The sequence below is a fragment of the Brettanomyces nanus genome, chromosome 4 (assembly GCF_011074865.1).
Source record: "Brettanomyces nanus chromosome 4, complete sequence".
Classification (NCBI taxonomy): Eukaryota; Fungi; Ascomycota; class Pichiomycetes; order Pichiales; family Pichiaceae; genus Brettanomyces; species Brettanomyces nanus.
The window spans coordinates 2260511-2276043 of record NC_052377.1 but is presented as its reverse complement, the minus strand read 5'-3'; the positions used below and the strand labels follow the sequence as shown (position 1 = coordinate 2276043).

Here is a 15533-nt window from a genome sequence, read left to right as displayed (position 1 = left end):
TAAATAGTAAAGTTACTCTAATGTAGCACCTTGGAATAAGTTTCCTCAACCTTCTCGATCATCTTTTGCAAACTCAATATCACAGTTTGATGTGTCAAATTAGGGAACTTCTTACGATGGAGGCCAAACCATTCTAGTGGTGGCGTTGCATTTCCTAAGTCTCTTAGTTGAGGAGTCTCAATATGTGCATCCTCAATTGAAACATACACATATTTTTCATCCAATTCCGCATCTTTCAATCGATCCTCGACATTCACGGTTTCAAGAATGGACTCCTTGTAATTCTCTTCAAAATTTCCTCCAAATTCATCCGAGTTAAAAATTCGAAGAGCCTTTAGCCTGGTACGTAACGCGCTAGCATGGGTGTACCACATCTGTCTAATAAAATAAACAGATCCCAAATTCCACCTCACATCAACTTTGTCGCCGAAACTTAGATTGTAGGTATAATTAACCAAGTTGCTTCCAAAATTAACCCAGATTCCCATATCAACACTCAGCGAAGGCAACACAAAAATATTACCTCCAGAAGCCTTGCCGGCAACATCGACATACGCACTTACATCACCTTTTTCAAGAAGCTGCTCACTAGGCTTGTGTCTATAAGAAGATAAGGCAACAATAGCATTCTTGAAGTTAACGTGTAACTGGCTCTCTAACCTGTTGGTATTATTCTGAGAGTAACTCGACTTGGCAGATCCAATTCTTAAAACCAAAACCCGTGAATCCGTCAAACTACTAGGCAATACCTGAATTTCCAATCCGCCGATTCTGAAGTCAAGATCGGTACGAAGTTTCTGAATCACTCTCAAAAATGTTTCAGAAACTGTCCGGCTTTGTGCTTCCTCATCAGAATGAGCGATCTTCTCATTATTATGACTCTGTTTATTTTTGTTGTCATTCAAAACCTGTCGATAGGAGATATGGATTTCTTGCCGGATTCTTAAACCGATCGTATAGATATCAACTAGATTGGAGGCCGCCAATGCTGTTATAAATACCTTAAGTGATTCAATAGAAACAGTTCCAGCCAACTTATCCAGTTGGCCTTGCGACCTCTGGTTGAATATGCCAACCGCCATACTTCTAGCATCCAAAATGAGGAAAGGGTGGAAGTCCAAGGAGACTTTGGCCTGCAACAGATTGATTCCAACGGAAAGCATCACCCGGGGTACGTCTAAAACTGCACCATCTTTCTTCCATGAAATCATAGAGGCTACTCTGATTCCCTCCACGTTCAATGTTCCGCCTAAACGACCTTCTGACTCAAGACATAATTTATCGGACTGAAAACGAACATTTTGGTCCCAGTTTGTAGCTTTCTTGGAGACAACCCAAGTATTATCAATGTGACCGCTAAGGATTCCCAACGATGAACCAAGATGGAGTTGAACCTGTACCTTTTTGATCAATAATAGCCAAGTCCAAGGGAAGGCAGACGTTGAAGAAACTTCTCGCAACACAGATGCAAATGTCTTCGGACTTCTGGCATTCTTAATCTCTTTTGTCACCATACCCAAATCATCAATTTGGCCAGGGAACCAAACATCTCTGAATACATCCAAATCCTGTCGTTGTTGGATATTCACCAAAGCCTTCAATTCATCTATCTTGCACACAATTGAAAATTGCTTGACATCACAAATGTCTGCCATCGTAGCATTCAAAATTAAGTTGTTGACAGAAAACGAGGCGCTGGCTTCTTTAGAGTATGCATGGCGAAGAGCAGCACTCAAATCCCCAACATAAAGTAGACCTGAAATTGAGTCAGAGTCACTGCTTACAACAATATGAATCTCGTCACAGGAAACCTCGGCAGCTACGTTAGCACGAGGTTCACAGCTTAACTTTAATCTTTGAGGTTCAACTTTCAACATAAAATTGAAGGTGATACTTTTCATAACCTTTTGCCATTCAAACGAGGTGTCTGGCTCTCCGACTCCTGAATCTGTTAATTTTGAAGAGACCACTAACTTATTGCCATTGCTTCTCATAAAGTCACGGAATATGCCAATAACATCTGTTAAAACAGGGACACACAAGCATGTAAGTGAATTGTCGGTCCGAGAAATTGAGGTCACAATCGAGATCATATTTTTATTAGCAGGTGGCTCTTTATGAGTCCATTTGAGAACTGTAGACATTTTGGGGGCCTGCATATGCAAGGCTGCTGTCTGACCATTTACCTCAATGTTTGAATTTGTAATGGCAAAGTTAGCCCCATCAAATCTCAAGATGCAGTTGAAGCTATCAATACCAAGGAACTGATGTAGGTTCTGCTGAGTATCATTTCTATGGTTGCTTAGAGTGGCTTCGGGCTTCTGAGTAGGTTGTAATCCAGAGAGCTTGGTTTGCAACCGCAAGAGAGATGACCCCAACGGTTCCGATACCAAAAGTACCGGAGTTTGTAACTTAAAATCAATCATATCGCCATCAACTTTAGCCTGCATATGCCTACGACCTTCTTCATGGACAATCGCATAGACTAGCTTAAAAGTAGGAAAGTAAGCTCGGTTCTCACTCGTTCTTTCACTTTTCGTAGGGTAAAAGTTCGTCGGACCATTTCCATGAGCCAATGAGGTGTACATACCATAAACTGACATTCTACCTGCTGCTTTAGCGCAGATGATTTCTGAATTTTCGAATCCAAAGATGACTCCAGGACGGATATACTGCATTGAATAGTATTTCTCGTTGGGAGAAAATAACCATCCGACACATAGATTCTTTGCTGAAATTTTGATAGCAAAGAAGCTCAAAATTGTCTGAAATGCATCCGGTGTAGCAGCGCTATTTGTATGTGCTATGGAGCAATTTTGTTTGATCTTACTGAAGCACCATCTCATCTCAGCGTATATATCAAGCATCCTGTTAGCATAATAAGGATTTAAAACGATTCTACAGTACTCGCTAGAAAGTATCATCTGCTGAAGCTTATGGTCCTTTATCTGCGGGTTCACGATATCCAACGACAAATTGATATCGAATATAGGGAACCTAGCGGCCTGAGAAGTGGCAGAAGCAAAGATAATTTTGGTGGAAGGGAGGTCAATTTTACCACTTAGTCTGTTCACCAACGATACAGGATCGAATGAGTCCAAGTTCACGGACAGATTAGAAGAATCCAACACAATTTGGTTATCGTTGATTCTAGTAGCAATTCCCAATGCATCACAATCTAACGAAAAATAAACCCTTAAGAAGCCCATCAGTTTCGACGCCGCTGTCGGCCTGCTACCAATTGGTCCCATCAATGGCACTGATGACTCCTGTGCAAGTGGCGTTTGAAGCCTAATCAAACATATGAATCGCTGCACCTTCTTGTCAAGTAGAAGATAATTTGCTTGAACCTGTCGTGAGTCGTCGAAGGCTTTCAGAATAATCTGAACTAGATCGTTTTGAGCCAGTTGAGCACGCCCATTCCCCAATGAAATCTTAACATAGGCATTATATCTCCCACTATCAGGGCGAATTCCTGCAATAGCTTTGATTTTATCCAATGTGCAATAAGCATATTCATATTCATAATTTTTTGCTCTTGAACTTATTTTGGTTGCAAATCTATTGAGATTGAGCGAGCCGATAAGCCCTGTACTTTCACCTATAATGCTGAATTGAATATCATCAACATCTGCCGTGTAAAGAAGGGGTGAGAATATCTCAAGTTCGAGTAGCATTTTGGCGACGTTTATATCAATGGAAAACTTTCCACGAATATTTTGAAACGTATTGGAATTATCTTCCGTCAATGGTGGTACCTTAGTGTCCAATATATCCTCCTTAGCTAGTTTATGACCCATAAACTCTAAGAGAGGCTGAATAATCAGATACTCATACTTAATAAAGTAATCTATTGCCCTCGTCAATCCTTCAGAGCCAGGAGCACATTGCAAAGTGATCTTCTTATTTGAAATGCTTATGGTTCTATTTCCTGACTTGATATCTCCGGCTACAGTAATAGCAAACGTGTGCGCTTCACAGTGATAGTCGATAAGTCGAATGGTACCACTAGATACTAGAATACTCTGCAGATCAACACTTGAACTCATAGTAAGAGCAAGCAAGTGAGCAGAATTTTTAATGGCAGAGATATTTATCATTCCACCACGGCCAAAAAAGCTAACTTTAGTCCTGTCAATACTCAAGTCATTCTTAAATTGAGTAAGCACCAGATGCATGGTGATCAACGTAGGCTTCAACTTTTCGTCCGGAGGTCCAGCGGCATCCACCACATTAACATCGTCGGTACAGTTTCTTTTGGCCTCATTCATCTGGTCGATAACGTTGTATATCGCCTTGATGAAGGTTAAAAACTCAGTCATTGAGTGCCTAAGATCAGCCAATTTGGTAGCGCAAGAACCCACTTCGACTCTAATGTCAATGCCGTCATCTATATCAGCCTTGATTAATGGTTTCACTCTAGCACGGACTTCCTCAACCAACTTATTTTGGTGAAAATCAAGACGCAATTCAGATAGCATAATGATATCCTTAATCTCTCCAAGATTCAATCCACAGTGTCTAATAAACATCTCCAGAGAAAGAGGTTTTGAGTTCTTGTTACTCTCTTCTAGAGCAAATACGTGTTGTAAAATGTAGCTGCCCTCAATATTCTGACATTCCCATTGACGCCAATTAAGAAAGACATTGAATACCTCTTCTTGGGCGCTTTCTGGAGCTTCCCATTTTTTAGTTTTAAATACGGCATTCTCCCTTTGATGCCAGTCTTCCGGTAGATTCTTCATAACATGCCTCAATCGCGTCATAATACGCCAACTATTCTGCAATCTGGTGTGGTCTTCCGTGAATCTCGTGACATACGAAGGCTTCGTAATGCAGGGAGGATCGTGCACAATTTTATGGCTAACTCCAGCCATGGAAGCTTTATATACAAATTCCATCTTGGCCTTCCTCTTGTTCCTTTCAGCAATAGAAATATAATCCAAGAAACTCGACACTCGAGCGATAAGTGGAACGCAATAATTATACAGCCAATTCATCTCTTGGGCATTCAATGAGAATATGAAGTCCCCCAAATTCAGCTTTATCAACTTAGTTGATGAAAACTCGGAATATTTCAGGGTGAAACTGTATAACACACCCTGAAAAGCCTCTTTATCGTCATGTGTAGCTTGCATTTTAAACTCAGCTATCGATGCATTCACGTGCAGCTCGCCAGATGCATCTTCGTCATCGGAAGTCTTGCTGCTAGAAAGAGTTAGAGAAGGTGATAAAAGCTGAAAATCAAGATGGTCGATACTTGAATTCTCTTCTCCCATCCTGAGGGATATTCCGGGACACTCAAACTTGTAATTAACTTTGGAAGGAAGATGAGATCGACATAGATAGTTAAACACGTCTATCTCTAAGGAGTCAGTGACTCTATAAATAGAAAAGTTTGCGGAACCCATCAAGATATCAGAAAAGGCAGCAAAAGCCTCGGGCAACATAAAAGCAGTCACCTTACCAAAACTCAAGACAATATTGTCGTACTCACATTGAGGATCCAAATCATTGGCCTGGAAATGCTTGATTCTTTGTGGCGTGAAAGCGTTCTCTTCCACAGAGTTATCACCAATGTCGTTATAAGTTGTTTCCAATCGCTGCTTAAAATCGTCTGGATACCCTTGAATCAAGAGATCCATGGTACTCGATAAATAAGGCTCAGGCACATCGGGAAGACTAATCGAGGGAAAAATAGACAGATATTCGTTTTTATACTTACGAGTCCTGAATTCCTCGGTGAGAAAGAAAGGGCTCCTGTGAAAAGGTCCATCGCTGAACCTCACATGTCTGAGCTGTTTGAGTCTTCTTTGTGCTCCATCTCGTTTCTGAACAAAATCAGTAAGATAGAAAGAGGTTGTCATGTTCAAAATCTCCAATTTCTCTCTGAATGACTTCACCGTGATTTCTTTGATTTCTAAATCTATTCGCTTGTTGTAATCCAAAGTCGACTGATCTGATAACTTGTAACTGACAGGACTTAATGTGATATCAAGCACATAATCCAAACCATGTAACTTGAGGTGCACTGAAGGGGCCACAAATGTCAAATTAATAATATCCATGACAGAAGGCAAGGGCTTCTGTAACGAATTTTCCAAGTCTCCATATCCAAACTTGAGACAGGAGATGGACTGCATTAACGAATTTGCAAACGATCCATCCGAATCTATAGAAACAGCACCGGAATCGAAAGCCCAGCGGCAGAAATATGTAAGCTCATCAGGTGGCAATCCAAACATTCTATGACCATGAATTGAAAGGCCGTCTATTTTCATGTCAGGAGAAAAAGGCTGCTTCAATCTCGTATACTCAAATATATCCATATGTCCAGCATTCTCAAAATAGTTAATAAGAGCAGGAGAAAAGTCCGTTTGCATGTCCATATAGTAACCATTGATTCTAATATCAATGTCTAAAGACTCAAAATGAATTCCGATAAAGGAACCACAGTCGTAAAGATGGACAGGCAAAACTATGCAACCGTTTGTTACGCAGAACGAAAAAAAAAGGTCAGTTTCGTTCTTAACCTTAGGCATAGATAGTAACCTGGCACTATCATTTTTAGAAGAAGTGCTCTGCCTACCCATTGACTTCTCCGTAAACTCTGACAAAGTTTGAAAATGAATTTGGTCCCCAAAGTAGTTTTCCTTCAAGTACAAGAAGTACTTGATAAAGAAACCATAGCATTCCAACGTGGTATCACTACAGGTGCAGTTGATAATGATAGTATCCATGGAGTCTATCTCCACAGAAGTATAGTAGATATAGGAGCCGGTCATCTTGAAATTGAAAGATTTACCTATCTCTGGAGTGTCCATGAAATTGGAGATAGTACTCCAAGGAGGTGCTTCTAAAGATAAGACAAACTTGTCGGTAAAGACGTTGAACGAAACATCTGTGGATTTTCTATAAATTGTTTCTAAAGGGAGACCAATCTCTATGTCAAGCTGTTTGCCTTTGAGAGAGAAGTAAACGTTGTTTGCGTGATCCAACGGATTATCAACAATGTTACCTTCATTGACGTTAAGGTAGATAGCATAATTTCGGATCTGCCAATTGACCTTGTATAGAAATGGCCGAAAGTACTCATAAGGCGTTGGGTCACCAGAGCTGAAGTCTCTAAACAAGTCAGAACAAAGTGCGACATGCTCTCTCAACAAATACAATTGGGCATTCTTGGATTTATTTTCAAATGTCCATTCGGCCTCACCATTCCATTTCAAAGGATATCCAACGGAAGCTGTGATTTTATGCCCTGTGGCCCTATATACAATATCATGGTTGACACTAGTAGACATCTCAACTCTTTTGAGACTTACTTGAAGTTTATTATCAAATCCCTTGTCGGCTGATGGAATGTAGGAAGTCGAGATATCAACAGTGGAGCCTTTGCCTGTTTTGATTTCCATCCATCCAAAAGGTCTCACTCCATTAACGTGAATCTTCTGATAGTCTGCATCCTTACTGGGCTCTCTATGGGGGATCTGAATAACTGTATCATCATCACACTCAATTGAAATTTTAAAATCGGTATACTGACGTCTCATACCGGGTCTCAACTTCTGGAATGGTTCACTATCTCTACAGATGGGGGGGAATATCAAACTCTGTAGTGAACCTCTTTGCCTGTCTGCCCACGGACCATAATGAAAATTGCCACCCAAGACACTAATATCGATACCAGTACCGGGAGGAGGTCCACCGTTTCCAACATCTGGGCAATCGGAAGATACTGCAGCCACTTCAGCTGGAGGAACAAGGCCTGGAGAATCATAAAAGTAGCTAACTTTAGCGTTTGTGGTCTCGAGAATATGAGTGTATCGGGCATACTCTGAGGCCGAAAACTTCATCATATTCTCATACTCGTCCATCACCTCCGGATTTATTGGAGAGTCATCTTTAAAAGACATATGAGTCAGATATCTTTCCAATCCATGCCATTCGGTATCATATTGGTCCTCATCTTCCAATTTATCGGCGTTCTTTAGCTTCTTCTTCGCTTCTTTCTCATTTTTTTTCTTCTGATGGTGCACCTTCCAGAGGTCAAAGCGTCTACTAACACTTCCAAACCATCTGTCAACAAAGTTATCTCTAGCTTCATTGCTGGTGGTAAACTTTTTCATTTCTTTGGCTAATTCGTCAATTTTCTTGTAAGATACGTTTGGTTTAAGATAAGCCTGTAATGAGGTAGTGTCAAAATCGAAGCTTGTCCTGAAATAATCAAGCGTAGATGCAGGCCGACAAGCGTCAACACAACCAAATAGAGATGAACAGTACACAACAAGTAATGAAGGAGTCGTTTCGTTTCCCATAATTAATGAGCCTTTGTTCACGTGAACAGCCATGGGTAGCAAGTTCAAAAAGGGAGAATCCACAACCTCCTCCTGCTCGTTCATTGTCTTCTCTCTATATAGTGATTCGTCATCAGCCTCTAGTGTATCGCTGGACAATTTTGTTGAGCTGCTCTGTTTTCTGTTATGAAGAGTTGAGTCAGAACTCTCAGACTTCAACTTCTCGAGTATACCATTGTATGCCTGAGTTCTATTGAAGAGAAATATCTCTAAGCCAGAGATTTCCAACAAGTATCGCGTAGGAAGCTTCTCATTGGTGTTTGCGCTCAATTTCTGCTCCTCAACCATCAACTGCGGTCTTCTAACGTGGAATAGCCAATATCGCCACGTGAACCATCCTTGATGTACAAGAATAATCTCGTTTTGAGTGATGATAAGGAGGTTCTTGAAGAACATACGACCACCGAGAAATGAAATCTTGAACGATTCAACATTTATTCGTATTCGATACTTCCTCCAGAAGAAAAGTCTGAGTAATAACGATAATAGAATTCCAATGATTCTATTGAAATAAAAGATGAAGAGTACTGCCGACAATACGGCTATAAGCCAGTATATCAAGAACACCCAGTCTAAGTTTTCGGCCGAATTTATCGACCTCGATACAAAACTTGACGTAACATCCATTTGGAGAGCTTGGTGGAGTGTATAGGAGGAAAATAGGCTGAGGCAAGAATGGCATCCGGTCTACAGAGTGATTTAATTCTACAAGAGAAGGGGAATACGAGGAGATTTGTTGTGGTGTACGGATGCATGATTGTTCCCTTTTTTTTTCTCTTTACCTTTGAAGTTGACGGTGGCAAAGAAATAACGGAAGCACGGGGAGACCTTCCTTTTCTCTTACATTTTTGCTGTTTTATTGTCATTCATTCCGCATAATGTCTATGGATACACCACTTAAAGCTGATAAAGATTTCTCAGAAACTTTGGACGAGCAATTTCCCCAGATTGATAGCATCTCCAAGGATGATTACAAGGAAGCTATGGACAAACTCCTTCTATTGGAGAAACAGACTAGACAGGCGTCAGATTTAGCCTCTTCTAAGAGAATTATGGTGAAGCTCGTTGATTTATTGACCGCTAAAAAGGACTGGGATTCCCTTAATGAGCAAATTATGTTACTATCAAAGAAGCACGGGCAGCTAAAGGACTCCATTCAAGTGATGATTCAACAGGTGATTGGACATCTTGATGCAATTGAAGATTTGGATACCAAGATTGAAACTATAGAAACCATTAGAACTGTCACGGAAAACAAGATATTCGTTGAACTCGAAAGAGCCCGTGTTACCAAGGCTTTAAGCGATATTTTGTTGAATGAGAAGCATGATTTGGACAAGGCATGCGAAGTTTTGTGCGAATTACAAGTTGAAACTTACAGTTCGATGGAATTAGAAGAGAAAATACGGTTTATCGAAGATCAGATGACCTTGTCAAATATGAAGGGAGACTTCCAGTTCTCGGAGATTCTTTCTAGAAAGATTCTAGCCAGGACTTTGGAGAATTTTAAGGAGCTTAAGTTAAGGTATTATCAATTGATGATCGAGATTGCTACACAGGCTGATGATTATATCAATGCTGTCACATACAACTTGTCGGCGTATCACATTCCCGCTTCTGAGGAGAAGGATGATGCTGATGAATCAGAGACTTTGAAGTACTTAGAGCAAGCTGTTTATTTTGTGATACTTTCACCTTACTCGCCTCTGCAAAATGATCTTATATTGAAGATGAAGGCTGATAAGAACATTAATAAGTTCAGTGTTTGTAAAGCTCTTATTAAGGCTTTAACTACCCAGGAGATTATAGTTTGGGAGCAGTTTGAAAAGGAATTTGGCCCTGAATTGTTCAAAGACATTCTATATGATCAAAAATCAGATTCAGGAAAGAGGCATTACGCAGATCTCAAAAAGAGAACCATCGAGTTTAACCTAAGAGTTATCTCAAACTACTATTCCAGCATAAAATTGAATAGATTATGTGAATTGCTTCAGTTGGACCAGCCTTCTGTTGAGGACAGCATCATTGAATTGGTTAATTCCGGTGCTATATATGCCAGAATCAATAGACCTGCCAAAGTGGTCAGTTTCATCCAGCCGAAAAGTGAGAATGATTTGTTGAATGAATGGAGTACCAACATAGATATGCTCCTTGAGGATATTAAGACTATAGAACATCTTATTGGCAAAGAGGAGATGTTGCATGGTGCGAAGGCATAACAGTTATATATATATATATATATATGTAAGCTAGTTAGTTGAATTGTTTCCTTGCATCTCGTCTATTTGCTTTTGGAGTTCTCCAATTGTCTTGCGTAGTTGTTGTCTTTCGCTGTCTGATGCATCTTCCATTGGTTCTCCGTTGGACACCGATTGAATCAGGGTGATAACTCTTTTTATGAAGTGGTGGTCGGCCATTAATTCATCATAGTAGAGAGAATTGAGCTCAGTCAACAAACGGTTTTTTTCTTCGACATCCTCCAATTTTACAGAGGTCTGTCTGGTCGATTTCTCTTTAAAGTTGAGCAATTGGAGGTTATGCTCCAAGGAGTTAATCTTATCATGCTGGATAAAGGGTACCTTATTAAGAGCTTTGTCATTCTTAGAGTCGATATTAAGCGTTCTAATCAAAGATGAATTGAGCCTATCAAGGAAAACTGAAAGAGAAATAGAAGGCGGCTCCAATTTGTCTTGGGGCTGGTTGGATGAACTGCGTCTTCTTATCTTGTCTTCCTTAAACCTATTTAATTGATCTATTCGAGAACTTATCTGGTTTCTTAGAACTTGTAACGATTTGACTGTATTAAAATCATCTGTAACAAACTCCGATTGATCGTTACTTTCATTTTTTTGTTTGCTTTGTTCATTGAGTTCCGAAATTACCTTGGATAGATGCAGTACGGCCTCTCTATGATGGCCAATAGAATCATCGAGGTCTCCTTTGAGTGTGGCTCTTTCTGCTTCTTTTTCAAATTCATAAATCTAAAGAGGAGTTAGTAAGGAAGAAACTGAACAAACCATGATTTGTCTCGAGACTTACTACGGAAATATTCATCTTGTGGAATCAGATTAGCAAGAAGATGTAACGAATAGACCAATTAAATACTTTTGCGTAAACGAGATAATCATGTGACTGTCGTGTTATCGCGACCTAACTGAAATTCAATTGTTATGCGGGTGTTCTGCCAGATATGGTCGGTCTACTCCGTTACAGGTTTTCTTCTTATTGATGTCGCTGTAAAATGTCACAGGGAGTAGAGTTACCATACGAGAGTAATATTACTCTGGAACGGTTTTGGTACTTGGCGGGGGAATTACTCTACACCAAGTTGTACTATGATACTTCGAGAGGAAGGTATTTTACCAAGCGTTTTAGAAAGCCACAGGAGAAAGAAGATACAGTTGAGGATGTTGGAGCGGACGTTGGAGCGGACGTTGGAGCGGACGTTGATGACATGGGAGAAGATCCATGTTCAGAGGACATTGATCCATGTTCAGAAGAGGAAATTAATACACTATTGGTCAGCTACTTGACGCTTGTATCCAACTACTGCGACCAATTGGCTGACTCAGGTAAAGATCCACGATTCTTCCAGAAGGTTTCGAAATTTATTCTGAATTACGAGAATTATAAACGAAACAAGATCTTTTGTATTCGGAAAATGCTCTCTTTATTGACGTATGCTGTCGATAGTAATGCCAAGAATATGAGTTTGAATGCAGCGTCTCTTGACACGGATCTACAGGAGGACGTGGTAAATACAATTGAGACAAACGAGAAATTCATCAGAACCATTGGCTGGATTTTCTATACTAATTACAAGGCTGTTGGAGAAGAGTTTCTAGACATTCTTAACAAATATAGTGGCATCGAAGCCATCTGCAAGGTCCTTCACAATTATTACATGGTGTCACGAAATGTCAAAGAAGGAGATCCGTTTGCATCTAATTACTTCAATTATATTGAACTTCTTTATCAAATTTGCAAACAGTGCGAATTGGAGCCTGAGCAATTGAATGCTATGAGTACGAAGTTTCTGAAGTATCTACTGTCTAAGTTGAAGGTATCGACAGAAGAGGAAGATCCTGCGAACTACATGAAATTTAAGCTATTGTTGATCCTTAATGAGCAATTCATGGTTCAGCAGTATTCAAATTCAGCAGAAAGTACAACGAATCGATTGTTTGATACATTGATGTCTAGCAACGTTTATTTTTGTAACTTTGCAGAGACTTTGATCCTGAACTTTAATAGGGAAACCAATCCAACGGTTCAGATATTAATGCTCAAAATGCTTTACGTGATATTCACAACGTCAAAAACTTGTCATTCCATATATCTTAATGACCTCAAGGTTATAGTGGATATCATTATAAGAGAACTGTGCAATTTGTCATTAAGCAAAGATGTTCCCTTAATAAACACATATCTTCGCGTTCTCTACCCGATGCTTCTCTTTTCGAACTTGAAAGGTCATTGTTATAAGGTTGACAGCATGAGGGATATTCTTACCTATCTTTTGACTACTGAGCAGACAAACGAGGTCACTCAACGATTGGCTCAAAGATGCCTCAAGCTGGACATATTCAAAGAGATTGAAGTATCCCCAACTAAGATCGGTCCTATTTCTTTCCCGTCCCCAATAGTTATAGCCAATTCCTTGTGCCAGGGAATTAGATCGCTACCGGCATCGCTACCTGGATCTCCCCTTAGGAATCATCATTCAGCACCACCACCACCACCTCCACCTCCAGCACCACCACATCCTCGTCATTGGTCATCGGCTGATATCGGTCAGACAGACCCAAAAATACCAGTACAAATGGTAACTCGGGTTAGTTCCTCTTCATCGTCGCAGATTTCTGTCATCAGCGAGACTGACGACTATTTACAACCTCCTCCTAGACGTACTAGAGGAATGTCTACAGGTTCCGCCATGTCACTTGATTCGTCTAATGGTGGAAAAAGAAGGCCGGCTCCTCCGCCTCCTCCAAGAAGGCGCATCCAGAGCTCATCTAATCTCTCTCTAAGTAGGGCTAAGGCAGATTAATACTTAATTTAATGAATATCACTGGTAGTATGAGTAATCGCTAATGTATGCGAGGCTGAAAGCTTCTCGGCTGCTTTTCTGTGGGGAAGTCAGCCGCGAGCCACGGGGAAATGTGGCCGGCCTAGAGTCAGCAAAGAGTAAGTAAGTAAGTAAGTACAGATAAAAGTCGTTTCCTTCTTGTTCACTTTTCCTCTTAGATCATGCAACGTTTACTCCGATTAAAGACGGTTTCTAGACTGACATCTAGATTGGCAGTAGTTTCCAAATTTCCTCGATATCATGGAGTCTCAGTATTAAGTGAAAGACAGCGCCGTATCATTCCTTGCCGATTCTTCTCTACATCCACTTCTGTATCTCAACAAAATGTTGGAACTCAGATGTCATCTGATAACAAAGGTGATGATCCAATGGCACAATCTGGATTTCTCTTAAGAATCACATTGGAAAGGTTGGTTCAAGACCTATCCAACGAGCCAGTTCCCACGGTGGCTCTCAACGACTTGCTCAAGTTTCATAATCACGCTTCTGTTGATAAGGAAGCGATACTTATTGAAAATGCCAACGATATTTTGAGAGATATGTTCATTTTAGTTGGTAGAAGTATTCAGAGGTTCTCGAATTTACCATACATAGTGTTGATGAATCCCCATATGGCCAAGATATATGAATGTTACATCGATACATTGCGAGTTTTAGTTCGATTTGTTCAGGATTGTAGTGGAGGTGACCTTGATATTCAGCCCTATAGAGCTTACGATGATCTATCTCGATTTAAGATCACTACTGCTGAGCAGAACGAGAAGTTGATCCAAGTTCTTGGAAATATTCTGGAGATGCACACTGACAACACTGTTGATTTAAGAGAAGGCTTTGATGAGATTGATTCCAGTCTGGTTGACGATAAGAACTTTTTGAATCCACACATGAGAGAAAGGATTTTGATGAGATTATTGGTTAATCATCATATACTTCTCAATTCTCAGTTGAAGCAGACAGACGATCTCAAATCATTGAAAAGTATCGGTGTCATTGACATGAATGTAAACGTTCTCGAGATTTTGAGTCATTCCTATACTTATGTCAATGATATGGCTGCTATGAAGTATGCAGATAAAATTGAAGTTAATGTGAAGAGTATTCTTCTTAAATCGGATGGAACTGCCAGAATCCAGGAAGTTGGAGACATTGGAAACTATGGAGATTTCGACCCGTTGGTATTTCCCTATGTGATCAGTCACATTGAGTATGTATTTGATGAGATTCTTAAAAACTCCACCAGAGCCTGTATGGATAACAAAATCACTAGACCTATCGAAGTGCTAGTTATTCTTAAAGAGCCTACATCCCCTGAAGAGTTCTATAGGCTAGATGTTCGAATCACTGATTATGCAAAGGGAATCAAACCGGAAATCGTCGAAAACTTGTTTGATTATTCGTTTACGACTGTAAATGATAGCGAAGATGGAACTAAGCTTTTGGATAATACATCTGCCAATATGATTGCAGGAATGGGATATGGCTTACCCATGAGTTTGACCTACACAAGACTCTTTGATGGTAATATCTTCCTCAAGAGTGTCTATGGACAAGGTACGACCGTGTATCTTCAATGGAGGGGAATTCAAGGCAAGATGGTATAAAAAGATATATTATTTATTTGGTTATTTACATGAAACGGGGTCCCACTTATAGAGTAGGACCTCTTTTAGAGAATACAGACACGTCTTTAGCGACAGCAGACATAAATCCAAAGGCCCGAGCTCTCTTGATAGCTTTTGCCATCGATTTTTGCTTCTTAACTATTAATCCTGTCACACTATGATGCAGTATTTGTCCGGAAGTATTCATATACTTACTAAGTAAATGAGGCATGCAATAGAAGTCAGTAGGATTCACCTCAGGCATATTAAAAGACGAGCTTTTCATTAATCTCTCTCTATTTAAATTGCTGATTTTCTTATTGTATCTGGTTTTGGCCACCGAAAAGTCAAAGGGATCATAAGTGGTTTGTCCACTGAAGTCGTTCACAAACATTTGTGACACTGACGACTTTTTCTGCTGCTGCTGTTGAGATTCAAGTTTATCATGTTGCTTTTTCAAGTTCGAAAACGCCGACGCAATCGAAT

General features: G+C 40.1%; 5 protein-coding genes across 5 annotated transcripts; 3 read left to right on the top strand and 2 right to left on the bottom strand.

Moving 5' to 3' along the window:
* Positions 1-17: 17 nt before the first annotated feature.
* FOA43_004317 (uncharacterized protein) lies at positions 18-8984 on the bottom strand (the record flags this gene model as incomplete). The annotated part of the gene is made up of 2 exons (XM_038924560.1): positions 18-8774; positions 8979-8984. The coding sequence occupies 2 exons, from the start codon at positions 8982-8984 to the stop codon at positions 18-20; spliced, it is 8763 nt and encodes a 2920-aa protein (XP_038780488.1).
* Positions 8985-9235: 251 nt separating this feature from the next.
* On the top strand, positions 9236-10576 carry FOA43_004316 (uncharacterized protein; the record flags this gene model as incomplete). Its single annotated transcript, XM_038924559.1, has 1 exon — positions 9236-10576. The coding sequence occupies one exon, from the start codon at positions 9236-9238 to the stop codon at positions 10574-10576; it is 1341 nt and encodes a 446-aa protein (XP_038780487.1).
* Positions 10577-10606: 30 nt separating this feature from the next.
* On the bottom strand, positions 10607-11202 carry FOA43_004315 (uncharacterized protein; the record flags this gene model as incomplete). The annotated part of the gene is made up of 2 exons (XM_038924558.1): positions 10607-11125; positions 11197-11202. 2 exons carry the CDS (start codon positions 11200-11202, stop codon positions 10607-10609), a joined length of 525 nt encoding a protein of 174 aa, XP_038780486.1.
* Positions 11203-11527: 325 nt separating this feature from the next.
* On the top strand, positions 11528-13407 carry FOA43_004314 (uncharacterized protein; the record flags this gene model as incomplete). The annotated part of the gene is made up of 2 exons (XM_038924557.1): positions 11528-11533; positions 11608-13407. 2 exons carry the CDS (start codon positions 11528-11530, stop codon positions 13405-13407), a joined length of 1806 nt encoding a protein of 601 aa, XP_038780485.1.
* A 200-nt stretch (positions 13408-13607) lies between these two features.
* Positions 13608-15047, top strand: FOA43_004313 (uncharacterized protein; the record flags this gene model as incomplete). Its single annotated transcript, XM_038924556.1, has 1 exon — positions 13608-15047. The coding sequence occupies one exon, from the start codon at positions 13608-13610 to the stop codon at positions 15045-15047; it is 1440 nt and encodes a 479-aa protein (XP_038780484.1).
* Positions 15048-15533: the final 486 nt, after the last annotated feature.